The sequence below is a fragment of the Schistocerca cancellata genome, chromosome 10, assembly GCF_023864275.1.
Source record: "Schistocerca cancellata isolate TAMUIC-IGC-003103 chromosome 10, iqSchCanc2.1, whole genome shotgun sequence".
In the NCBI taxonomy this organism is placed as follows: domain Eukaryota; kingdom Metazoa; phylum Arthropoda; class Insecta; order Orthoptera; family Acrididae; genus Schistocerca; species Schistocerca cancellata.
Window position 1 is genome coordinate 114,596,759 of NC_064635.1, and position 27,991 is coordinate 114,624,749.

General features: G+C 45.4%; 1 protein-coding gene across 1 annotated transcript in view; it reads right to left on the reverse strand.

Moving 5' to 3' along the window:
* The window catches only part of LOC126106805 (ras-interacting protein RIP3-like), a 64,874-nt gene that overhangs the window by 22,389 nt on the left and 14,494 nt on the right, over positions 1 to 27,991 (reverse strand). Inside the window, exons 2-3 of the mRNA XM_049913196.1 lie at positions 18,056 to 18,262; positions 3,170 to 3,350 (exon numbers count right to left, since the gene is read on the reverse strand). Of these exons, the coding sequence (XP_049769153.1) occupies positions 3,170 to 3,350; positions 18,056 to 18,262 (388 nt within the window). The remainder of the gene's footprint in view (positions 1 to 3,169; positions 3,351 to 18,055; positions 18,263 to 27,991) is intronic.

Below are 27,991 nucleotides of genomic sequence, written 5' to 3' on the forward strand. Positions count from 1 at the left end.
ACAATGTTATTTGGCAGTCTACAAATTTTTATTATCACAAATAAAATAATATTCCTAACTATCGACTAGTAAACGACCAAACGCATAAAGAGGTACTGAAAATGTATGCTTGTCCGTGTCTTCAAAATTGTTCGTATTTAATCGAAAAAGAACGAGAAATTGCTTCTTGTGAAGACGCTATTAAAATACACTCGATACTGCATGATCAATTATCAGCGCCGATATTTGAGGAAATGCTGCGTTATGCATGGTTTGCTTCCAAATTATCGGCTGAAGGAGAGGTTTTTGAAAATGTTAACGAGGTTTGTTTTTCCACGAAAAACCTCAAAAGACCTTGCGTATTCGGAAACAACATTTATTCAATGCAGCTGATGCCGTTTAACTTTATGTTTTCAATGCTTTTACGAAAAATACCACCCTGCCATTGTACCCGAAGTGTCGAAAGCGACGATTAATTGTACATGTTCCGAAAGCCGTCTGTGCCGGTCAAAACTTGGAGGTAACAAGTAGTTTCGGGCTCCTTCCAGGTGTAAGGGATTTCTCAAATTACGGATGAGCATACATTTTCAGTATCACTTTATGCGTTCGGTCGTTTACTAGTCGATAGTTACGAATATTATATTATTTGTGACAATAAAAATTTGTAGACTGCGAAATAACATTGTAAATTTAATAAAATATCATCCGATTACACGTATTTTGCAAATATTTATTTATTTATTTTTTTTTTTTTTTGTTCATCAGTCTATTGACTGGTTTGATGCGGCCCGCCACGAATTCCTTTCCTGTGCTAACCTCTTCATCTCAGAGTAGCACTTGCAACCTACGTCCTCAATTATTTGCTTGACGTATTTCAATCTCTGTCTTCCTCTACAGTTTTTGCCCTCTACAGCTTTTGTGGCGGCGTTCTTAGCGACAAACACTTCGCTGTAGAAACGGCTTACGAAGTCACCGCCACACTTTTAATAGCGGGCCGACCGGTCCGCTGGAACAGTGAACAGAAAGATGAAAACCCAAACACTCTGATTAAATAAAAGTCGGTACTTATCTTTATTAACGAAGATACAGAAACACAGTAGTGAACTCCGTGTCTACAGAAATCTGTCTAGTTCGAGTCGGAGCGGCTAGGTCAGCGTCGGCTGACGACAAACAACAACTCTGCTGCGATGAACACACAACTGACTAGCAAGTACACAAATCGGTGGCGAGTATACAACTGAGCGGCGAATACAGAACTGTCCTAGCGCTCGCGACTCCAGCGCTTAAGAAGCCAGAAGCCAGCGGTGGCGCGCGCAGACTTGCGGCGATTTCCTGTATCGCTGGCGCTGCTTATGCGGACGGCGTCCGGACTTTGATGCTGCCAACCTTTTGGCAGCGGGCTCGGTTGGCATTACTGGCTAGGATATAACAACAGCCCCCTCTAGTACCATGGAAGTCCCTCCCTCATGTCTTAGCGGATGTCCTATCATCCTGTCCCTTCTCCTTATCAGTGTTTTCCACATATTCCTTCCCTCTCCGATTCTGCGTAGAACCTCCTCATTCCTTACCTTATCAGTCCACCTAATTTTCAACATTCGTCTATAGCACCACATCTCAAATGCTTCGATTCTCTTCTGTTCCGGTTTTCCCACAGTCCATGTTTCACTGCCATACAATGCTGTAATCCAGACGTACATCCTCAGAAATTTCTTCCTCAAATTAAGGCCGGTATTTGATATTAGTAGACTTCTCTTGGCCAGAAATGCCTTTTTTGCCATAGCGATTCTGCTTTTGGTGTCCTCCTTGCTCCGTCCGTCATTGGTTATTTTACTGCCTAGGTAGCAGAATTCCTTAACTTCATTGACTTCGTGACCATCAATCCTGATGTTAAGTTTCTCGCTGTTCTCATTTCTACTGCTTCTCATTACCTTCGTCTTTCTCCGATTTACTCTCAAACCATACTGTGTACTAATTAGACTGTTCATTCCGTTCAGCAGATCATTTAATTCTTCTTCACTTTATTATATCAGTTGTAATATAAATAGTAAAGAAAATGACTGTGTTAAAAATAAAAAATCAAACTGACGAACGGGACTCGATCCAGCGATTACGGGGCTTGAACGCTACCCACTCGGCTGCCGCCGCTTTATGGTAAAAGCGGCCACACACAGGTATACCGGGTGATGAAAAAGTCAGTATAAATTTGAAAACTGAATAAATCACGGAATAATGTAGATAGAGAGGTACAAATTGACAAGTAAGCTTGGAATGACATGGGGTTTATTAGAACCAAAAAAATACAAACGTTCAAAAAATGTCCGACAAATGGCGCTTCATCTGATCAGAATAGCAATAATTAGCATAACAAAGTAAGACAAAGCAAAGATGATGTTCTTTACAGGAAATGCTCAATATGTCCACCATCATTCCTCAACAATAGCTGTAGTCGAGGAATAATGTCGTGAACAGCACTTTAAAGCATGTCAGGATAATTTAGGTTAAGTAGTGTGTAAGTTTAGGGACTGATGACCTTAGCAGTTAAGGCCCATAAGATTTCACACACATTTGAACATTTTTTTTTGTCCGGATTTATGGTGAGCCATTGGCGTCGGATGTTGTCTTTCATCATCCCTAGAGATGTCGGTCGATCACGATACACTTGCGACTTCAGGTAACCCCAAAACCAATAATCGCACGGACTGAGGCCTGGGGACCTGGGAGCCCAAGCATGACGAAAGTGGCCGCTGAGCACACGATCATCACCAAACGACGCGTGCAAGCGTCTAGCAATACTTTTTTGTGCTAATAAAACCCCATGTCATTCCAAGCATGTGTGTTAATTTTTACCTCTCTATCTACATTATTCCGTGGTTTATTAAGTTTTCAAATTTATACTGACTTTTTGATCACCCGGTATATTTGACGACCGAAAGTATCTTGCGATTTTCTCAGTAACGCTTGAGAAGTACGTGCTGCTGCTTACACATTTTGTTGTCCTAATGGAGTACCAGGAGTATACGAAGTGTGAAGTAAATCCGCGTTCCAAACGTCGTGTCCTCCCCTTGTAAATCTTGTGGTGATGCGACGGGGCGTTCCCCTTGCCAGTATCGCTCGACCAATGTACGACAGAGATTTGTACAAGTACCACGTGCCTACACAGAGACGCAACGGCGTGCGCGGACAGGCTCACCCTTGTAGTAGTAGTGCTGGAACTTCTTGGGCTCCTGCTGGAAGAGCCCGCGGGCGTACTGCTGGTAGTAGCCCTGCAGCTGCGGGTTGAGGCCGAAGCCGCCCAGGGCGTTGCCGCCGCCGCCGTACGACAGCTGGCCCTCGATGGTGCGCTTGTCTTTGCTGGAGTCGTCGCTCTTCACCTGTCAACAGAGACGCAAGTCAACACAGCATTTGTGCTTCCCTGTTGGTACTGAGCCGTGGCGCCATACTTTACTTCGCCACGGGCTCCAGTTTACTATGTGTTCAGTAATCATCTTTGGTCGAAGTCGGTCTAGGAGGAATGGTGGCGGAATGTCTCTGGATGGGAGAGAGAGTTGGTCTGACAAGGGGAGGCCGCGACGTTTGGAACGCGGATTTACTGCAAACTTCGTACACTCGTAGTACTCCATGAGGACAACAAAATGTGTAAGCAGTAGCCCGTAGTTCTCAAGCGATATTGAGAAAATCGCAAGATAATTTCGGTCTTCAAATATCATCAAATATATACACCTGTGCGTGGCCATTTTTACCAGGAAACGCCGGCTGCGGCAGCAGAGTGGGTAGAGTGCAAGTCTCGTAATCGCTGGGTCGCTGGATCGAGTCCCTACCGTCAGTTTTTTTCATTTCCAGCACAATTTTCTTTGCTATTTATATTACAGTTGTTGTAATCAGAAAAATACGTGTAATCGGATGAGCTTTTATTAAATTTACAATGTTATTTGGCAGTCTACAAATTTTTATTATCACAAATAATATAATATTCATAACTACCGACTAATAAATGGCCAAACGCATAAAGTGATACTGAAAATGTATGCTTGTCCGTGATTTGTGAAATCCCTTATATCTGGAAGGAGCCCGAAACGACTTGTTACCTCCACGTTTTGACCGGCACAGACGACTTTCGAAAGACGTACAATTAATCGTCGCTTTCGACATTACGATTACAAGTTGCGGGGTGGTATTTTTCGCAAAAACATGAAAAACAAAGTTAAACGGCACCAGCTGCATTGGATAAATGCTATGTTTCTGCAGGCGCAAGGTGTTTTGAAGGTTTTCCGTAGAAAAACAAACCTCGTTAACATTTTCAAAAACCTCTCTTTCAGCCGATAATTTGGAAGCAAACCATGCATAACGCAGCATTTCCTTAAATATCGGCGCTGATCATTGGTCATGCGGTATAGGGTGTATTTTAACAGCGTTTTTACGAGAAGCAATTTCTCGTTCTCTTTCGATTAAATACGAACAATTTTGAAGACACAGACAAGTATGCATTTTCAGTATCACTTTACGCACTTAGTCGTTAACTAGTCGGTAGTTATGAATATTATATAATTTGTGATAATAAAAATTTGTAGACTGCCAAATAACATTGTAAATTTAATAAATGTTCATCCGATTACACGTAATTTTCTCATTACATCAATTGTAATATAAATAGTAAAGAAAATGACTGTGTTAGAAATTAAAAAAAACTGACGGTTGGGACTCGATCCAGCGACCCAGCGATTACGAGACTTGAACTCTACCCACTCTGCTGCCGCTGCCGGCGTTTCCTGGTAAAAATGGCCATACACAGGTGTATCTATTTGACGATCTTTGACGACCTTAATTATCTTGCGATTTTCTCAGTAACACTTGAGAAGTACGCTCTGCTGCTTGCACATTTTGTTGTCCTAGTGGAGTACTACGAGTGTACGAAGTCTGCAGTAAATCCGCGTTCCAAACGTCGCGGCCTCCCCATGTGAGACACCGGAGTTGCACGTTAGAGCCGACTTGTTTGTGAGCTGAGGTGGGCTGTTTGAGCCAAGTTGGTCTGCGAACCGCCTTCGTCCGACACAGGTAATTGGTTGTTGTAAGAGTGGTGTGTGGGGCGTTTAGGTCGGTTGGTGGGGTGTGGCTTCCTCCCGTCCGCCAGCTAGTGCGGGCCTCCGGCTGTGGAAAGGGGCAACTTCGGGGTCTTCCGATCGTTCGTTAGTGACACCGCAATTCATCGGGATCCACGGAGCGCCGCTTCAAGTTGCTCGCAGGCTGGTTCATCTGCTTCACCATGGACCGATCTGCCGGATACGCCATCCGACTATTTGTTTAAAAAATTACCATCTCAAGCCACCTCTTGCATCCATGCAGCGCCGACACCTGACTCAAGATGAGTATTAAGTGTGGCTTCGTCTGACTACAGTAGTCTGAAAAGAGTAACCTTGTAATCATATTGGTCCAAACTGTGGCCTTAAGATTTAAACTGCAATTTACACCTGAACTTTTCCTGTAATTATTATTATTAAAAAAGCATGTTATATTCCTCCAAACTCTGGCCTCAAGATTTAAATTGCAAATTTCACCTCAACTCTTACATATCTTCCTCTTTTAGTACTATAATTTGCTATATAGCTAGAGAAGGCCAAAATGCACGCGTTTAACTCAAGCGGCTGGCGCTAGGTCTGAAACAGGATACGTAATGAATGCTATAAAGAAAAGTACGTAGCTTCTGGAATACTTAACTTTAATCCATCATTTGTATACAGCATTCTTGATGATACAAGTGAGACTCTCTCTTGAAATGGTTAATGGCGCCTTGCTAGGTCGTAGCCATGGACTTAGCTCCAGGCTATTCTAACTATCTCTCGGCAAATGAGAGAAAGGCTTCGTCAGTGTAGTCGCTAGCAACGTCGTCGTACAACTGGGACGAGTCCTAGTACGTCTCTCTAGACCTGCCGTGTGGTGGCGCTCGGTCTGCAATTACTGATAGTGGCGACACGCGGGTCCGACATGTACTAATGGACCGCGGCCGATTTAAAGCTACCACCTAGAAAGTGTGGTGTCTGGCGGTGACACCACATAATTATTAAAAGCATATTATATTTCTTTTAAAATGTGGTCTTAAGATTTAAATTTCAGTATTTATTTCTTTGATGTTAAGTTAAATTTTAAGTTTACTATCAAAAACAGTCTTGATCACAATTTATTTATTACAGTGATCGGTTTCGACCACTACTGTGGTCATCTTCAGACCAATGAGTAAGAACCTCCTACTGCTGGAGAATCACTACTGCTGATTCTCCAGCAGAAGGAGGTTCTTACTCATTGGTCTGAAGATGATCACAGTAGTGGTCGAAACCGATCACTGTAATAAATAAATTGTGATCAAGACTGTTTTTGATAGAAAATATTTGTAACACATTGATCACTGTTCACTCCCACAATGTATTCAAAAGTAATAACTCAATAAATTGTTATTTGCATGAAATAATAACGAGTTGATTTGTGGGCCTGGTCCTTCCCATTTTCCTTAACTCCCAATTGTCTGGTTCAGGTACAGCTTCAATTTCTGCGAGGGTGTGTCAAACGAAGTATCGACAATAGTGTAATAAATAGCTAGGAAAACGGCGCTGAAGTCTCGAAGGGCAAACTGGATACGATTGTGATAATTTTTATATTTACATCCGTAGTGTCACCTCTATGTCACAATTATCTTTGTGTGTACATCCGTGTTCATATCAATACCGAACGTTTATTCCTTGACGCAACAGTCATTTCACAGGAGCAATTCTAGATGAAGTATTCTTTTATCACATCCGACCCCCATGCCAGGGTCGGTTGTGACAGAGGTTGCGGTCATTAGTGGCATACATAAAAAAAAGATACATAAGGCTTTAACTCAACGGTAACTTTATACGAGGGGTATTCGGAAAGTAAGGTCCTATTAGGCACGAATTGGAAACCACTGTGAAAAATCCGATGGAACTTCGTACAGATGTGTTGGGCAGTGTCTTTAGTGTGCCTGTCGATCGCTTTACGTCGCTCTTATCAGTTCAGAGCGCAAAGTGATCACGTAGAAATGCCTAAAACAACAGCGTCTCCCGCCAGTTATGTGGATCTTGTGAGAAATTTCCCCTGAATCTATGCAGTCCACATGTCAAGCGTTTCTTTCTCCAAGAAGATTTTCAGCCGCATTCTGCAGGGGCAATGAAGACGCTCTTGCAGGATTTTCGATGGGAAGTGTTTGATCACCCACAATACAGTCCTTATGTGGCTGCCTCCGTTGTTCATCTCTCCTCAGATCAAACGCTGGCTACGAAGACAACACTTTGGCACAAACAATGAAAGGCAGACCACTGCAGAGAATTGGCGGAAGGCACAGGCGGCTGCTTTATTTGATGACGATACTGGAAAGTTTTTACAACGGTACGACAAAAGTCTAAGTCGAAGCGGCAACTATTTAAGTGGGGTAGGACGTCAAATGGACCGACTTGGAGCAGGAGAGGCATCACACGACATTTTAATTTCCAGTGTCTATACTTTTACAAATAAGTTCATAAAACTGTGTCAGCATCACCAGGAAGGATTCAGGATTCACACTCATTGCAGTGGAAGTTCGAAAACATAACAAAATAAATTTTTTTTACGTGCGAAATTTCATCATTTTTTCACTTACTAATGGCTGCAGTTGTTGCTATAGGTACACTTTTCTTCATAAGTTAGAGAGATCCTTCGATGAATTTTGCACAGCATACATTACTTACAGGTGTATAAAACTCTAGAATTTATTTAATTCACGAAAAAACGAATGAGCTGTTGTATTTTAAACTTCACGTTTAGAGAAAACACAAATTTTGTAGTTAATTACCTCAATTTTTAGCACAGTTTTTAATAGACTTGGAAAATTCTAGAGTTTCATACATCTTTAAGCATGGTTTGTATGCTGTACAAAATTAATCGAAGAATCTCTCTTACTTATGAAGAAAAGGGTACCTATAGCAACAAGTACTGACATTAGTAAGTGAAAAAAATGATGAAATTTCACATGTAACAAAAATCATTTCCTTACGTTTTTGAACTTCCACTGCTATGAGTGTGAATTCTGAATCCTTCCTGGTCATGCTGACAAAGTTTTATGAATTTATTTGTAAAAGTATAGACAGTGGAAATTAAAATGTCCTGTGGTGCCTCTCCTGCTCCAAGTTGGCCCGTTTGACGCCCTACCCCCCCTTAAAGATGTAACTACAAGGTGAAACTGATTTTCACTGTGGTTTCCACTTCGTGACCTATCGAACAGCCCTCATATTTATTGCTAAGGCACTTTTGGGTTACGTATTTTTAATTATCATGTAACAGTCTTCAGAATTAAAATGAGTCAAAAACACTTCTTTTAAAACTCAGTTTTACAAATTATCGATATAATCAATAACAAAAAATACACTATGTGATCGAAAGTATCCGGACACCCCCAAAAACATATGTTTTTCATATTAGGTGTACTGTGCTGCCACCTACTGCCAGGTACCATATCAGCGACCTCAATAGTCATTATACATCTTGAGAGAGCAGAATGGGGCGCTCCGCAGAACTCACGGATTTCGAACGTCGTCAGGTGATTGGGTGTCACTTGTGTCATACATCTGTATGCGAGATTTCACACTCCTAAACATTCTTAGTTAACTCTTTCCGATGTGACAGTAAAGTGGAAAAGTGAAGGGACATGTACAACACAAAAGCGTACAGGCCGACCTCGTCTGTTGACTGACAGTTGAAGGGGGTAGTAATGTGTAATAGGCAGACATCTATCCAGACAATCACACAGGAATTCCAAACCGCATCAGGATCCACTGCAAGTACTATGACAGTGAGGCGGGAGGTGAGAAAACTTGCATTTTATGGTCGAGCGGCTGCTCATAACCCACTCATCACGCCAGTAAATGCCAAACGACGTATCGCTCGATGTAAGGAGCGTGAACATTGGACTATTGAACAGTGGAAAAACGTTGTGTGGAATGACGGATAACGGTACACAATATTACAATCCGATGGCAGGGTGTGGGTATGGTTAATGCCCGGTGAACATCTGCCTGAGTGTGTAGTGCTAATAGTAAAATTCGGAGGCGGTGGTGTTATGGTGTGGTCGTGTTCTTCATCGAGGGGGTTTGCACCCTTGTTGTTTTGCGTGGCACTATCACAGCACAGGCCTAAATTGATATTTTAACCACCTCCTTGTTTTCCACTGTTGAAGAGCAATTAGGGGATGGCGACTGCATCCATCAACACGATCGTGCACCTGTTCATAATGAACGGCCTGTGGCGGAGTGGTTACACGACAATAACATCCCTGAAATGGAGTGACCTGCACAGAGTCCTATCCTGAATCCTATAGAACATCTTCGGGATGGTTTGGAACGCCGACGTCGTGCCAAGCCTCACCGACCGACTTCGATACCTCTCCTCAGCGCAGCACTTTGTGAAGATTGGGCCGCCATTCCCTAAGAAACATTCGAGCATCTGAACGTATGCCTGCGAGTGGAAACTGTCATCAAGGCTACGGGTTGGTCAACACCAGATTGAATTCCAGCATTACCGACGGAGGGCGCTACGAACTTTTAGGTCATTTTCAGCTAGGGGTCCGGATACTTTTGATCACATACGAGGTGCATTCAAGTTCTAAGGCCTCCGATTTTTTTTCTCCGGACTGGAAAGAGATAGAAACATGCGCGTTGTTTTAAAATGAGGCCGCGTTCATTGTCAATACATCCCAGCGATGGCAGCACCGCACGGAAGATGGAATTTTACCGCCAGCGGTGAGAATGAGGTTTTAAATACTTAAAATGGCGACGTTTTCCTTACTTGAACAGCGTGCAATCATTCGTTTTCTGATTTTTCGTGGTGTGAAACCAATTGAAATTCATCGACAGTTGAAGGAGACATGTAGTGATGGAGTTACGGATGTGTCGAAAGTGCGTTCGTGGGCGCGACTGTTTAATGGAGGCAGAACATCGTGTTACAACAAACCGAAACAACCTCGGGCTCGCACAAGCCGGTCTGACGACGTGATCGAGAAAGTGGAGAGAATTGTTTTGGGGGATGGCCGAATGACTGTTGAACAGATTGCCTCCAGAGTTGGCATTTCTGTGGATTCTGTGCACACAATCCTGCATGACGACCTGAAAATGCGAAAAGTGTCATCCAGGTGGGTGCCACGAATGCTGACGGAGGACCACACGGCTGCCCGTGTGGCATGTTGCCAAGCATCGTTGACGCGCAACGACAGCAGGAATGGGACTTTCTTTTCGTCGGTTGTGACAATGGATGAGACGTGGATGCCATTTTTTAATCCAGAAACAAAGCGCCAGTCAGCTCAATGGAAGCACACAGATTCACCGCCACCAAAAAAATTTCGGGTAACCGCCAGTGCTGAAAAAATGATGGTGTCCATGTTCTGGGACAGCGAGGTGCATCCTACGAAAATGTTTTGAAGAACAAATTCCTTCCTGCACTGCAACAAAAACGTCCGGGAAGGGCTGCGCGTGTGCTGTTTCACCAAGACAACGCACCCGCACATCGAGCTAACGTTACGCAACAGTGATAACAACTTTGAAGTGATTCCTCATGCTCCCTACTCACCTGACCTGGCTCCTAGTGACTTTTGGCTTTTTCCAACAATGAAAGACACTCTCCGTGGCCGCACATTCACCAGCCGTACTGCTATTGCCTCAGCGATTTTCCAGTGGTCAAAACAGACTCCTAAAGAAGCCTTCGCCGCTGCCATGGAATCATGGCGTCAGCGTTGTCAAAAATGTGTACGTCTGCAGGGCGATTACGTCGAGAAGTAACGCCAGTTTCATCGATTTCGGGTGAGTAGTTAATTAGAAAAAAAAATCGGAGTCCTTAGAACTTGAATGCACCTCGTAGTGTATCTGCACGTTATAACCCTACTCAACATCAAACACGACCTGATTACAGGTGTCAGTCCATAACGTTCCAAAATAACGTCTTTGTAGAAAATAAGAATTTGACACAACAGATACCGAAAATGATGTCAGTTTCTCTACTTTACAAACAATTTAGGATTATCAAGTCTGCAGTCAGACTCATCTCAGTTATGGCAAATATAGTAGCGACCGCCATCTGTGCACTCTGAGACCAGAGCCCAGTGGAATTGCATCAATTTTTCTCCAGACCTGTTTTCAGCGAACTGAATCACACGAACAAGAGTGAAAATTCTTCATCTTCTGATGATGTGGAGATGGTTTTCCTTTATTTTTTCTTCAGCGAAATCTTTTATCTTTTATCTTTTTTTCTTCATTCCCATTGTTTCCTCTCAGCTTTCTTCCTCTCCAGATTCTTGCGTGACATCTTCTTCGTTTGGCACGTCGGTGTAAATTGTGGAATTTTTAGTTTTGTAACCTACATTTCCCATTTTTTTGAGGAGCCTTTGGACAAAGCCATATTTCTTGTGAAAAAAGTAAAAATAGAAAGTAATCTGGTAGCGAGAGGTTAGAAGTCGACGGCATTGGCTGATGATCGACATTACTAAATCTAAAAGGAGTCAAAGAATCATTCAGTAATGAAGAAGTGAGAGGTGTTTTGTCACAATCGTGTGCAGAAAAACAGCCGCTATTCCACCCACCCTCACTTTTTGCGGAAGAGCCTCTACCGTAAAATACCAACTAGCTGACTCAAAATGCATTCACTGTTACTGTCTTTTGTCTCCAAAATACAACGTGGGTCCCTGCGAGATAGCCAGTACAGTACTGTGAAACACGTTCTGTTAAGCAAACTGTTATCAGGGAAAATGGGAAACTAATCGAGTATGTTTAGGATGGATGACTTACTTGCAAAACAAATTTTTAACAAGTTTAAAAGCAGACAGTTGGTTCAAAGAGGTGATAAAATACCTTGAACCGGGTGGTTTAAAGCGCATATACATCTCACATTGCACATATCGTAGGTCAGTGATCGACAGATTTAAACGATTCTGTGATGAGCAGGAAGAGAACAGGGGATGAAAAGAACAAAGATAACGCGCTGTCAGGTTTCTGGTTGTAAATAATGCTTCCAGTAACATGTATATGTCATCTGACGTTAAGTTTGTTGGCTAAATAATAAACTCTAGCTGCGGAACTGTGGTCCTATAGAAGAATGATGAACATTAGATGGATAGATGGAATAGCACTTGAGAAGGTACTGGATCGAATTGAAAGATATTTGTGGAAACACTCGTCTAAATGAAGGGAACAGTTAACCGGACACACCCTGAGGAAACAAGCAATTGTCAGCATAGTAATGGATGGAAGCGTGGGGCTAAAAATTGTAGAGGGAGACCGAGGTAGTTAAGGAGAGAAGAAGCCACTTTCAGAGAACAGGCTAGCATGGAGACCTGGATCGAACTTCGGTCTGGGACAACAACAACCTAAACGTGGAACTATTTCCAGAAAAATACTTTCAGCGGCCGACCAACAAATAAAATTCTCCATCGGAAATAACGGTGAAGATTGTGCTAAAGGAAAGGAGTATTAATTTTGTGGAAACGACCTTAGGCCTGGTACACTCACTCAAATGGTTCAAATGGCTCTGAGCACTATGGGACTTAACTTCTAAGGTCATCAGTCCCCTAGAACTTAGAACTACTTAAACCTAACTAACCTAAGGACATCACACACATCCATGCCCGAGGCAGGATTCGAACCTGCGACCGTAGCGGCCGCGCGGATCCAGACTGTAGCGCCTTTAACCGCTTGGCCACCACGGCCGGCGACTCTCACTCCTTGGATGTGGTTCCTTAGAGGGTTTCCCACGGTCATTTAGGTAAATGATGAACTGGTGTCCAATCTCCTCCTCAGAAATTACGATGCATAAACATGAAAAAAAAGGTAATACACAGGAAAATATTTAGACGATTCTAAGACGGATGGCTTACATTGCTTGCGTTCCTCAGGTTACTGATGGGTATGCTGCCTTAAAATAAATTTCCTAAGTCATAAAGAATAGCGGACTCCGTACAACTGGTAGATATAGGAAAGAGAGACTAATTTACAGAATTACGGCAGAATAGACTGATTCGGGTTGGATTGTTTTGGGGGAAGAGACAGCGAGGTCAACGGTCTCATCGGATTACGGAAGGGCGGGGGAGGAAGTCGGCCGTGCCCTTTCGCAGGAACCATCCCAGCATTTGCCTGGAGCAATTTGGGGAAATCACGGAAAACTTAAATCAGGATCGCCGGACGCGGATTTGAACCGTCGTCCTCCCGAATGCGAGTCCAGTGTGCTAACCACTGCGCCACCTCGCTCGGTGGAATGATTCGGAGAAATTACTCGTGTCAGTATCATCGTCTTACCAAAGGCAGAATTACGCCGTAAGATAGAAACATATTTTGAAGATAGATTTTAACATGTCATCGTTACTCTGAGATCAGCTCTGTCCTCCGAACATAGCTTTTCATGAATAGTGTCCAGGTTTCATGGTTTATATTTTCCAACATTATCAGCGCTTTTCTATTGTGAATTGCTTGCTACGTCGTCTTACTTGTTACTTCTGAGATAATAATTTCCTGCGGCTGAACGGCGTGGTGCAAGCCCTTCAATTGCACGCCTGCTCTTCGATTAGCTCGTCCATGAACTATAAAGTTAACACAACTAGAATTAGAATCTCTCTCTCTCTCTCTCTCTCTCTCTCTCTCTCTCTCCGTTCAACAAATTTCCGTGCCGAATTTATGCCTGGTGTAGAAGCGGTGTCGGCGCGGTACTACGGTGGCAGTTTGAACTAACTATTCCAAACAACAAATGTGAATTCGACCACCCAGTTGTGGGCAGGCTGTGTTAAGTAATAGGCATACGGCCGTAGTGTGTCAACGTTGTTACATCACAAATTGCAGTGAAGTAATATCTGTATACGGAGCATTCAAGGCAGTCTTCAGAATGTGTTAAAGAGAATTGAGAAGTGTGTGCAAAGTCTCCTAGGCAAAAACAACAACGAGTGAACGTATGTCTCAACTCGATTTGAATGCAAAGCTTCGAGTAGTCTTTCGTGGCAAAAATTATCGCACATGGCAAGACTTGGTCCTACTAATACGAACCTACCATAAGCCGACAAAGTGCATAAATTCACACGAAGGGTCAGGGTTTTGATGACATGACCGGCATTCAAGCCAATGTGGAGAGCGAGTTGAACGACCTCACAGAGAAGGACGTTCCTGACAGTTTCACGTGGTTGTATGAGCGTTCTGCGCTTGTACTCAAGAGAGGGGAGCACGGGGTCCCGGGTTCGGTTCCCGGCGGGGTCAGGGATTTTCATCTGCCTCGAGATGACGGGGTGTTGTCCTCATCATTTAATCATCATTCGTGAAAGTGGTGAGATTGGACTGAGCAAAGGTTGCGAATTTGTACGGGCGCTGATAACCGCGCAGTTGAGTGCCCCACAAACGAAACATCATCATCATCATCACATCATCATCATCATCAAGTGAGGGGAGGCTACATAGAGCAGCTGAACATTAAAACTACTATCCTAACTTTTTTCTACCTGTAATAAACTCTGCGTCGAATCTTTTTTCGTTCTTACGGTGGACCCCAGTCCCTGCCCCCTCTTACAGTTTTTATCTCCTACAGCTCCCTCTAGTGCGATGAAAATTTTTCCTCGATGTCTTTATGCATTTCCTATCATCCTGTCCCTTCTTCTTGTCAGTATTCTCCACATACTCCTCGCATATTCTACAGAGAACAACATTTCTTACCATCCTTATATAGCAGTACATCCAGATCTCTTTGAGTTTCATCTTTTCCAGTGTTCACACTGTCCATGACTCTGTGCCACATAATTCTCTGTTTCAACCGAACAAGGAGTGTTCAATAAGTACTGTAACACAATCTTTCTCTAGTCCAGTTCATGTTGAAAAAATGATGGAATATTCCCGCTTCAGCTCCTGTAGTTTTATGAATTTCCGATAGGTAGTGGCACTGTATGTAGCATTCAAAGTGCCGTCTGAAACGAAGGTGCATTCCAAGCAGTGAGCTGTCACTGAGTTTTTTTTGGCGGGAAACTAGAGCATCACAGATATTCATAGGAGCTTGGAGAATGTCTACGGAGATCTGGCACTGGACAACAGCATGGTGAGAGGTCGGGCAAGACATCTGTCGTCATCGCAACAAGGTCGCGCAAACCTGTACGCGGGACGGCCGCGCAGAACTGCGACTCCAGCAATGTTGGAACGTGCGGACACTCTCATTCTCGCTGGATCACCATCAAACACCTGGTTGCTGAACTGGAGGTCTGTGTTATTAGTGCTAACACACTGGTCCGTCACTTGTGGTACAAGGATGTCGCACATTCCGACTTCCATGTGTTTGTTCCAATGAAGGATGCAGTCAACAGGGAGCAGTACGTGGATGATGGGCAGGTTACTGATGCAGCAAGACGTTGTCTCTGACACTGACCAACAGAGTGGTGCCATGCAGGCTGACAGATCCTGCCAGCAAGGTGGCGTAAGGCCGTCGCATTGACTGGAGGTTACATTGAAAAATATGGTTTGGTTGCCGAACAACACGATGTAATGTTATCCTGAATAAAACCAACCTGCTTTCAGACAGAAAATGTGTTTCATTACTTACTCAATGCCCCTTGTGCGCTCTCAGATTAAGACCTATGCTAATAAACTACTGGCCATTAAAATTGCTACACCACGAAGATGACGTGATACAGACGCGAAATTTAACCGACAGGAAGAAGATGCTGTGATATGCAAATGATTAGCTTTTCAGAGCATTGACACAAGGTTGGCGCCAGTGGCGATACCTAGAACGTGCTGACATGAGGAAAATTTCCAACCGGTTTCCATACACAAACAGAAATTGACCGGCGTTGCCTGGTGAAACCTTGTTGTGATGCCTCGTGTAAGGAGGCATCACGTTTCCGACTTTGATAAAGGTCTGATTGTAGCCTATCGCGATTGCAGTTTGTCGTATCGCGACATTGTTGCTCGCGTTGGTCGAGATCGAATGACTGTTAGCAGAATATGGAATCGGTGGATTCAGGAGGGTAATACGGAACGCCGTGCTGGATCCCATCGGCCTCGTATCACTAGCAGTCGAGATGACAGGCGTCTTATCCGCATGGCTGTAACGGATCGTGCAGCCACGTCTCGATCCCTGAGTCAACAGATGGGGACGTTTGCAAGACAACAACCATCTGCACGAACAGCTTGACGACGTTTGCAGCAGCATGGACTATCAGCTCGGAGACCAAGGTTGCGGTTACCCTTGACGCTGCATCACAGACAGGAGTGCCTGCGATGGTGTACTCAACGACGAACCTGGGTCCACAAATGACAAAAGTCATTTTTTCGGATCAATCCAGGCTCTGTTTACAGCATAATGATGGTCGCATCCGTGTTTGGCGACATCGCAGTGAACGCACATTGTAAGCGTGTATTCTTCATCGCCATACTGGCGTATCACCCGGCGTGATGGTATGGGGTGCCATTGGCTACACGTCTCGTTCACCTCTTCTTCGCACTGACGGTACTTTGAACAGTGGATGTTACATTTCAGATGTGTTACGACCCGTGGCTCTACCTTTCATTCGATCCTTGCGAAACCCTACATTTCAGCATGATACTGCACGACCGCATGTTGCAGGTGGTGTACGAGCCTTTGTGGATACAGAAAATGTTCGACTGATGCCCTGGGCAGCACATTCTCATATCTCTCACCAATTGAAAACGTCTGGTCAATCGTGGCCGAGCAACTGGCTCGTTACAATACGCCAGTCACTACTCTTGATGAACTGTGGTATCGTGTTGAAGGTGCATGGGCAGCTGTGCCTGTACACGCCGTCCAAGCTCTGTTTGACTCAATGCCCAGGCGTATCAAGGCCGTTATTACGGTCAGAGGTGGTTGTTCTGGGTACTGATTTCTCAGGATCTATGCACCGAAATTGCGTGAAAATGTAATGTCAGTTCTAGTGTAATATATTTGTCCAATGAATACCCGTTTATCATCTGCATTTCTTCTTGGTGTAGCAATTTTAATGGACAGTAGTGTAGTAGTAAATTTCTTTTGGCCAGTGAAAGGTGGCTACACTGAGCCACAGCGCCAGAAATCGCGCCAGAGAGTATTGTTCCGCCGCCTCCACTGGCAGTGATTATTGAGACGTAGCGGCAAGCAGTGCTTACCGAGAAGTTGTGGTGGACACTGCTTGTCGTGAAGTCAGAGTGAGATGTGGTAGTGGAGAGTGTTGTTCCATGTTTTATGCAGTGGTTTGATGGGAGAGATAGCAGATGTTGTTCTAATGGAGATATTGTAATGGTCAGAGTGCATTTCGTCAATATATATGGAGGTATTTTCTTTTATTGTTTTATTATTTGTGTGTCCTGAATAATGTGTCATTACAGGTTCAGTCAACAAAGCATCTGGCGTGTGTTCTTGTATTAGAGTGTAATTCTGGTTTCTTGCGCAATTATAGTATTTCTAATTTTCTTTTATCACGTCAGTATAATTGGTATTTAAAAATTCTTGTTTTGTTGAAGAAGAACCGTGCCAGATGTGCGTTGAGTCATACTACCACATACAGAACTGCTACACTTGTGTTTGTTGTTTCGTAGGTTTTATAGTTGCTGGGGACTTAATTAATTAATTGTATTAACTGAAATTTTCTTTTCATTCTTTGTTGTTGTTTCAAGCAGTCAGATTGCGTACTAAAACTAGTCAGGGCCAGCCGTTTACGAGACTTGCGTAATCGGACAAACAGCGACAGAAAATTAAAAAGTATTTGCATTGCATTCTTATTATTTTTTAATTAAGCCCCAATGCACCAGGAGTGGTTCCTTTGCCTGTGTTAGTCTACTTTTCGTGTGCTCCTTGGTCTGTTCGTCGCGGTTTTTTTCTTCCTTCTTTCTTTTTCTTTTTCCGTGTCCCCGGTATTTATTTTATCACTAACAACATTTCTGTTACTCCTCATTACTTTCTTCGAATGACCAGCTGTCCATAATGTGTGCTCGTTAGACTGTTTTCCATTCGACAGGTGCAGCAAACGTACCTGATAGGCAGGAACATGAAGCGAAAATGAAGGATAGAAATAAAGCAGTGAGTGACGTACCTCGACCTCGACCTCGACGTCCTTCTCCGACTCGAGGGCGGTGTTGTCGGACTCCGGCTCCTCTGGGACGACGGCCTCTCGCTCCTCGTCCGCGGCGTTCTCTGCGGGAGAGGGCGTCGTGGTGACGGCGTCCGCAGCGGCCGCCTCCGTGGTGGTGGGGGCGGCGCTCACCGTGGCGCGGGCGCACAGGCAGGCGGCGAGCAACAGGAACACCTGCACCAGGGCACACTCCAAATGTTCAAATGTGTGTGAAACCTTATGGAACTGAACTGCTAAGGTCATCAGTCCCTAAGCTTACACGCTACTTAACCTAAATTATCCTAAGGACAAACACACACACCCATCCCCGATGGAGGACTCGAACCTCCGCCGGTACCAGCTGCACAGTCCATGACTGCAGCGCGTCAGACCGCTCGGCTAATCCCGCGCGGCCAGGGCACAGTCCTACCAACTCAACACCAGCAGAGCAAGTGACAGCGTCTGACGTCCAGGGAGCTTGGGATGTAATGCACAGCCTGCTAACGTATTGTATAGCGCCAGCATACCTGCTCCGATAGTTTTCACTAGTAACCCCACCCAAACCCACCCGGTTGGCCGTGCGGTGTAACGCACAGTTTTCCGGGCGGGAAGGAGCGCCTCGTCCCCGGCACGAATCCACCCGGCGGATTTGTGTCGAGGTCCAGTGAACCGGCCAGTCTGTGGATGGTTTTTAGGCGGTTTTCCATCTGCCTCGGCGAATGCGGGCTGGTACCCCTTATTCCGCCTCAGTTACGCTATGTCGGCGATAGCTGTGCAAAACAAGTTCTCCACGTAGGCGTACATCACCTTTACTCTACCACGCAAACATAGGGGTTACACTCGTCTGGTGTGAGACGTTCCCTGGGGGGTCCACCGGGGACCGAACCGCACAATAATCCAGGGTTCGATGTGGGGCGGCAGAGGGGTGGACTGCGGTAGTCGTCGTGGGGTTGTGGACCACTGCGGCTGCGGCGGGGACGGAGCCTCTCCGTCGTTTCTAGGTCCCCGGTTAACATACAATGAATACAATACAACCCCACCCAGAGTCCTTAAAAACTCGAACACTGAATCAGTAAAAGCTGAGTACTTTGCCCTCCAGTTTAAGAGAAATCAAGTTTTTCACGTTTCTCGACGTTAATGACGTCATATCTTCTAAACTACGAGGGCTATTCGGAAAGTAAGGAACGATAGGTCGAGAAATGGAAACCACAGTGAAAATCTGTTGTATTTGCAACCTTCCAGCTACTTCTCTACATAGTCGCCGTTCAGACTTAGACACCTGTCCTAGTGTTGTACCAACTTTTCAATCCCCTCGTTATAGACGAAAGCCGCCAGTGCTTTTCCACTAGTTTCTACTCTGGACTGCAGCTAGTTGTCTGCGTCACAATATTGTCTTCATAGCCAGCAGTTAGTTTGAGCAGAGATGAACCTCAGGGGATATATTGTGGGTGATCAAACACATCCCATCGAAAACTCTGCAGGAGCATCTTGATTGCCCCTGCAGAGTGCAGCCGAGAATTCTCGTGTAGAACGAAACCGCATGACAGTTATATTATGTGGATTGCATAGCTTCAGCTAAATGTTTCACCAGGTCCTCATACTTGGTGGGAGACGCTGCATTCTAGCCATCTTTACGTTCTCACTGTGAGCTCAGAACTTAAAAGAGCGACATGATGCGATCGACGGGCGTACTAGACACGGTGCCCAACGCATCTGTGCAAAGCTTCATCAGATTTTCATTGTATTTTCCATTTCGTGATCGATCGTTCCATATTTTTCGCCGGCCAGTGTGGCCGAGCGGTTCTGGGCGCTACAGTCTGGAACCGCGCGACCGCTACGGTCGCAGGTTCGAATCCTGCCTCGGGCATGGATGTGTGTGATGTCCATAGGTTAGTTAGGTTTAAGTAGTTCTCAGTTCTAGGGGACTGATGACCTCAGAAGTTGAGTCCCATAGTGCTCAGAGCCATTTGAACCATTTGAACCTTACTTTTCGAATAACCCTCGTACATGTCGAACAATGATATAATTTTCCAGGTTAATTCAGTGTTACATGCAGATACTGTCTGCAAAATATGTTATGAATAGAGTGAGTAGTGAAGAAGTAATAAGTTAAATGTCATGGCTGATGCCAAAGATTTAGTTCCACAAAGGTTGGGAACAGTGTACAACAAGAATCATTCGACCCAATGACTTTCTTCCATTGCTCCATAGCCCAGATTTTTTTTTTCTGCAACATGTTTGTGTATCACTGATGAATGGTTTTGTAATTCCTGCGCGACCTGCAGTTCCCTACCTATGGAGCTCCCTTCGCGTTTCTTTAGGGCGTATTCGAACATTATGAAGTACCTCGAAGAAAACGATTTGTTGACACATAGTCAGCATGGTTTTAGAAAATATCGTTCCTGCGGAACACAACTAGCTCCTTATACTCATGAGTGCTATCGACAGGGGATGTCAGATTGATTCCATACTTTTAGATTTCCAGAAGGCTTTCGACACCGTTCCTCACAAGCGTCTTCTAACCGAACTGCGTTCCTACGGAATATCGCCTCCGTTGTGCGACTGGATTCGTGATTTCCTGTCAGAAAGGTCACAGTTCGTACTAATAGATGGAAATTCACCGAGTAAAACAGAAGTAATATCCGGCGTTGCCCAAGGAAGTGTTATAGGCCGTCTACTATTCCTGATCTATATTAACGACATAGGAGACAATCTGAGTAGCCGTCTTAGATTGTTTGCAGATGATGCTGTCATTTACCGTCTTGTAAAGTCATCAGATGATCAAAACGACTTGAAAAGTGGTTTAGATAAGATAACTGTATGGTGCTAAATGTGGCAGTTGATCCTGAATAAAGAAAAGTGTGACGTTATTCACATGAGTACTAAAAGAAATCCGATAAATTTCGATTACGCGAAAAGTCACACAAATCGGAGGGCTATAAATTCAACTAAATACTTAGGCATTACAATTACAAATAACCTAAATTGGAACGATCACATAGATAATATTGTGGGTAGAGCAAACCAAAGACTGCGATTCATTGGCAGAACACTCAGAAGGTGCAACAGGTCTATCAAAGAGAGTGCTTACACCACGCTTGTCCGCCCTGTTCTGGGGTACTGCTGTGCGGTGTGGGATCCGCATCAGGTGGGACTGACGGATGACATCGAAAAAGTACAAATAAGGGATGCTCGTTTTGTATTATCGCGAAATAGGGGAGATAGTGCCAAAGACATGATACGTGAATTGGAGTGGCAATCATTAAAACAAAGGCGTTTTTCGTTGCGACGGGATCTTCTCATGAAATTTCAATCACCAGTTTTCTCCTCCGATTGCGAAAACATTCTGTTGGCACCCACGTACATAGGGAGAAATGATCATCACGATTAAATAAGAGAAATCAGGGCTCGCACAGAAAAATTTAAGTGCTCGTTTCTCCCGCGTGCCGTTCGAGAATGGAACGGTAGAGAGACAGCTTGAAGGTGGTTCATTGAACCCTCTACGAGGCACTTAATTGTGAATAGCAGAGTAATCACGTAGACGTAGACGTAGACGACAGGGTTTGCGAGTGCGACATTCAGTTCTGCAGTGATTTTTGCCGTTCGTTTCAAGTTGTGTCAATCTGATGGAGGTACACGGGTATGGAGACAACCTCATGTACGCATGCACCCTGCATGTCAGCAGGGCACTCTTCAAGCTGGTGAAGGCTCTGTAATGGTGTGGGGCGTGTGCAGTTGGAGTGATATAGAAGCCCTGATACTTCTAGATACGACTCTGACAGGTGACACGTACATAAGCACCCTGTCTGATCACCTGCATCCATTCATGTGCATTGTGCATTCCGACGGGCTTGGGCAATTCCAGCAGGACAATGCGACACCACACACGTCCACAATTGCTACAGAGTGGCTCCAGAAACACTCTTCTGAGTTTAAACACGGCCGGTGGTCACCAAATTATTGAGCATATCTGGGATGCCTTGCTACGTATTGAAGAGATCCCCACCCTCCCGTACTCTTACTTGCGCCAGCCCCGCAGGATTCACGGTGCCAATTCCCTCCAGCATTACTTCAGACATTTGTCGAGTCCACGCAACTTCGTGTTGCGGCATTTGTGTGTGCTCGCGGGGGCCCCACACAATATTGGGTAGGTATACTAGTTTCTTTGACTCTTATGTGTAGATTTAAATAAAAACATGCAGTAAGAGAGGGTCGTTCAGTGCAGAGTGTGTGTTTGTGTGTGTAACGCTACCTCTTGTGACCCGAGACATGTGGCAGTGGCCGCTACGCGTATCCTCTGGAAGTAACGGCAGGTGCTTCGCACCGGAGTGGCCACAACTTTCTCTCGCAGGCTCAGGTTACGGCCGTTCATCCGGGCAACAGCGGCACAGGTGTAGCGGGTTGCTGACCCACTGGAAGCAACGAGTTTTACTTCCTGAGAAATACTACTTCTACTTGCGTATCATCCTCAGTACGTAGTTACCCGTGGCCCCTGCAGAGAGGCCTCGTTGCTACCTGCGGCTGAGTATTCTACTCGGAAGTTTCCGGTCCGCATTGTAACCCGTCTTTATACACCTGGTCTTACTTGAAACTGGCCACGAGCTAAAATGGAAATGAGAGTGCGGCATTGTGGGTCGGGAGTCACCCATTCTTGGGAGTTCTTATTGCATTCGACGCCACATTGGGCGACTTGCGCGTCGGATATGGGGATGAAATGTTGATGAGGACAACACAACACCCAGTCCCTGAGCGGACAAAATCTCCTGCCCCAGCCGGGAATCGAACCCGGGCCCCTTGGCGTTGGCCACGAGCAATTCCTGTACTTTATATAAAATCATGAATTCCGGTTCTAAAGTAGAGAAAATTAAATAAAATAAGAGCCAATGAAATAGAGCATCATATGCAAAGTAGCAAGGGGCTTTATTCAAGGAACGTGCCTTTTATTTCACAACTACTATATAAAACCCAACGGACGTTTTGTAACGTCTTTAGCGTTTGGGAGTATTTAGTGTCTAGCAGTGTCGCTGATCGAGATTTTAGTGTCCGAGTTTTTAGCGTTTGAGTCTTGAGTATTGGCGTCTCCTAAGTCTATGCTCCACTGTGTGAAACAGTTAACTTCACTGGAAGCCGGGCTAATTGAAAGCAAATTTCTGTTCGTTAAATTTATTGCCGAAAACACGAAAACTGACGGAACTGAGATAACGTTAACATCTAGCGAACATCTCAATCGATAAAAAAATCGATATCATTAATTCCAATTTATGAATTTCAGTTGTTGCCGAAGCTACTGTTCAAACAAGGCGTCGCAACTTGACTTTCGATTACAGACCCTGTTTGGAAACTTGTTATCGGGCTAAAGTGTGACCACTCATAATAGTAAATAATATCAAAGAAACTGTTTTAGTTAAAATCGACTTAAGGAAAAACTGTAGTGTCCCAAGATTTGGAACAGATATCACAAGAAGCGAACCGTGTACTGGATTGTCTCCGGACAATAATAATAATAATAATAATAATAATAATAATAGTAGTAGTAGTAGTTTATTCCATATTAATATTAAAGGGAATAAGTTTCAAAGGACAAAACATCGTGCTCTGTTATACACTCCGGGAAATGGAAAAAAGAACACATTGACACCGGTATGTCAGACCCACCATACTTGCTCCGGACACTGCGAGAGGGCTGTACAAGCAATGATCACACGCACGGCACAGCGGACACACCAGGAACCGCGGTGTTGGCCGTCGAATGGCGCTAGCTGCGCAGCATTTGTGCACCGCCGCCGTCAGTGTCAGCCAGTTTGCCGTGGCATACGGTGCTCCATCGCAGTCTTTAACACTGGTAGCATGTCGCGACAGCGTGGACGTGAACCGTATGTGCAGTTGACGGACTTTGAGCGAGGGCGTATAGTGGGCATGCGGGGGGCCGGGTGGACGTACCGCCGAATTGCTCAACACGTGGGGCGTGAGGTCTCCACAGTACATCGATGTTGTCGCCAGTGGTCGGCGGAAGGTGCACGTGCCCGTCGACCTGGGACCGGACCGCAGCGACGCACGGATGCACGCCAAGACCGTAGGATCCTACGCAGTGCCGTAGGGGACCGCACCGCCACTTCCCAGCAAATTAGGGACACTGTTGCTCCTGGGGTATCGGCGAGGACCATTCGCAACCGTCTCCATGAAGCTGGGCTACGGTCCCGCACACCGTTAGGCCGTCTTCCGCTCACGCCCCAACATCGTGCAGCCCGCCTCCAGTGGTGTCACGACAGGCGTGAATGGAGGGACGAATGGAGACGTGTCGTCTTCAGCGATGAGAGTCGCTTCTGCCTTGGTGCCAGTGATGGTCGTATGCGTGTTTGGCGCCGTACAGGTGAGCGCCACAATCAGGACTGCATACGACCGAGGCACACAGGGCCAACCCCCGGCATCATGGTGTAGGGAGCGATCTCCTACACTGGCCGTACACTACTGGTGATCGTCGAGGGGACACTGAATAGTGCACGGTACATCCAAACCGTCATCGAACCCATCGTTCTACCATTCCTAGACCGGCAAGGGAACTTGCTGTTCCAACAGGACAATGCACGTCCGCATGTATCCCGTGCCACCCAACGTGCTCCAGAAGGTGTAAGTCAACTACCCTGGCCAGCAAGATCTCCGGATCTGTCCCGCATTGAGCATGTCTGGGACTGGATGAAGCGTCGTCTCACGCGGTCTGCACGTCCAGCACGAACGCTGGTCCAACTGAGGCGCCAGGTGGAAATGGCATGGCAAGCCGTTCCACAGGACTACATCCAGCATCTCTACGATCGTCTCCATGGGAGAATAGCAGCCTGCATTGCAGCGAAAGGTGGATATACACTGTACTAGTGCCGACATTGTGCATGCTCTGTTGCCAGTGTCTATGTGCCTGTGGTTCTGTCAGTGTGATCATGTGATGTATCTGACCCCAGGAATGTGTCAATAAAGTTTCCCCTTCCGGGGACAATGAATTCACGGTGTTCTTATTTCAATTTCCAGGAGTGTATATACCATGTGACTTTTGAAGAAATTAATTCGGTGTACATGGGCTACGCAAATCAAATTTGTCAATTTATTTTGACACCCAAATCGGCCGCCTAGTACCTGTTAATGGGCAACTTTGACGGCAACCGCTAAACAACGCAGCTAGCCAATACTAATAATTCGTATTTAAACTTATTAAAGGAAGATACTTTAAAATATTTGTGTAATCCGAGTATACAATCAAATTAGAGCAAAGAGCAGACATCAGCAACAAATATTGACTGTAATAACAGTGTTGTATCGCCTCGAATTCACGTAGCTCGACGAGGTGAAGAATACTGCCTGGGCATAGGAAAAGGACATTACACTTTCGTTGATCGTGGCAGTGTCAGTATGCAGCAATAGAAGGCATCACAGTATCCGCATGGTGAAGGTAGAACAAGCCAGTACCACGTTACAAGTTTCTGAAGAATGTCACAAAATGGCTGTAAGCACTATGCGACTTAACATCTGAGGTCTACTTAAATCTAACCAACCTAAGGACATCACACACATCCATGCCCGAGGCTGCGACCGTAGCAGCAGCGCGGTTCCGCACTGAAGCGCCTACAACCGCTCGTCCACAGCGACCGGCAAAATTTATCACCTGGGAGTACTACAATAACTTGGCGGCCGAACATGAATGGGACCTTCTCATTTTTACCACAAGAACACGAAATCGGACGAACATCTGAAATCCTAAGCAATGATTCACTGAGAGGATTCTGGGGAGGTGCACTGCACCCAGGGAAGGAGGAAAGGAAGAGTTCAGTGTAACATACCATCGAAAATGAGGTCACCAACGTGTGCTTGGGTAGCGAAAAGAAATCTTCAGCATGTTTTACAAGGACAAGTCTTAAGGAATTTACGAAAACAATGCAAACAGAAAATCTATATGGAGAGACAGGAAATTGAATTGCACTCCTGAAAATCCTAATCACGATGGCATCTTGCTCGCCGTGGTGCACACGACATCAGAATCCACGTCGTCCGCGGACAATGGTGCCGTATAGAGGAAAGTAGCAGTAACCTGCAGGGGACCAGCGCTTGGTGCAGCGATAGCAGTTGCCTCACGTGGATGTAAATGTAACGTATTTCGCATAGAGAGTCGAAAATACGCGTTGCAGATCGCAACATTATTAGCTCCGGTCTTTTGTTTATTTTCCCAGTAACACCTAATGATGGGCACTTAAGAGCCCGAAACTGGTCTTGTTTTAAATAAACAGAAGCTTACAAATGACTGAAGCGGTAGTTTCAACCTCTGCTAAGGTAACAGTAGACGTACTCGAGGTCACACTGAACTGACAGAAATTGTAGTTATCGCGCGCCAATTCAGGAGTACTAACGAGAGGGAAGTGGCAGTCATGCGCAAAGTATCCTCCGCCACTCTCCGCAAGGTGGATTGCGGAGTAGAGATGTAGGGACTTAACTAGTGCTTCCCGCTTGCCGTATGATATCATTGTACCACACACGTTTTAATTTTGAAGTTACCCATATACCTTCACTTTTATCTCACGCACATACACTACTGGCCATTAAAATTGCTACACCAGGAAGAAATGCAGATGATAAACGGGTATTCATTGGACAAATATATCATACTAGAACTGACACGTAATTACATTTTCACGCAGTTTCGGTGCATAGATCCTGAGAAATCAGAACCCAGAACAACCACCTCTGGCCGTAATAACGGCCTTGATACGCCTGGGCATTGAGTCAAACAGAGCTTGGATGGCGTGTACAGGTACAGCTGCCCATACAGCTTCAACACGATACCACAGTTCATCAAGAGTAGTGACTGGCGCATTGTGAGGAGCCAGTTGCTCGGCCACCAATGACCAGACGTTTTCAATTGGTGAGATATCTGGAGACTGTGCTGGCCAGGGCAGCAGTCGAACATTTTCTGTATCCAGAAAGGCCCGTACAGGACCTGCAACATGCGGTCGTGCATTATCCTGCTGAAATGTAGGGTTTCGCAGGGATCGAATCAAGGGTAGAGCCACGGGTCGTAAGACATCTGAAATGTAACGTCCACTGTTCAAAGCGCCGTCAATGCGAACAAGAGGTGACCGAGACGTGTAACCAATGGCACCCCATACCATCATGCCGGGTGATACGCCAGTATGGCGATGACGAATACACGCTTCCAATGTGCGTTCACCGCGATTTCGCCAAACAGTGATGCGACCATCATGATGCCTTAAACAGAACCTGGATTCATCCGATAAAAAACGACGTTTTGCCATTGGTGCACCCAGGTTCGTCGTTGAGTACACCATCACAGGCGCTCCTGCCTGTGATGCAGCGTCAAGGGTAACCGCAGCCACGGTCTCCGAGGTGATAGTCTATGCTGCTTCAAATGTCGTCGAACTGTTCGTGCAGATGGTTGTTGTCTTGCAAACGTCCCCATCTGTTGACTCAGGGATCGAGACGTGGCTGCACGATCCGTTACAGCCATGCGGATAAGATGCCTGTCATCTCGACTGCTAGTGATACGAGGCCGTTGGGATCCAGCACGGCGTTCCGTATTACCCTCCTGAACCCACGGATTCCGTATTCTGCAACAGTCATTCGATCTCGACCAACGCGAGTAGCAATGTCGCGATACGACAAACCGCAATCGCGATAGGCTACAATCCGACCTTTATCATAGTCGGAAACGAGATGATACGCATTTCTCCTTACACGAGGCATCACAACAACGTTTCACCAGGCAACGCCGGTCAACTGGTGTGCGTGTGTATGAGAAATCGGTTGGAAACTTTCCTCATGTGAGCACGTTGTAGGTGTCGCCACCGGCGCCAACCTTGTATGAATGCTCTAAAAAGCTGATCATTTGCATTTCACAGCATCGTCTTCCTGTCGGTTAAATTTCGC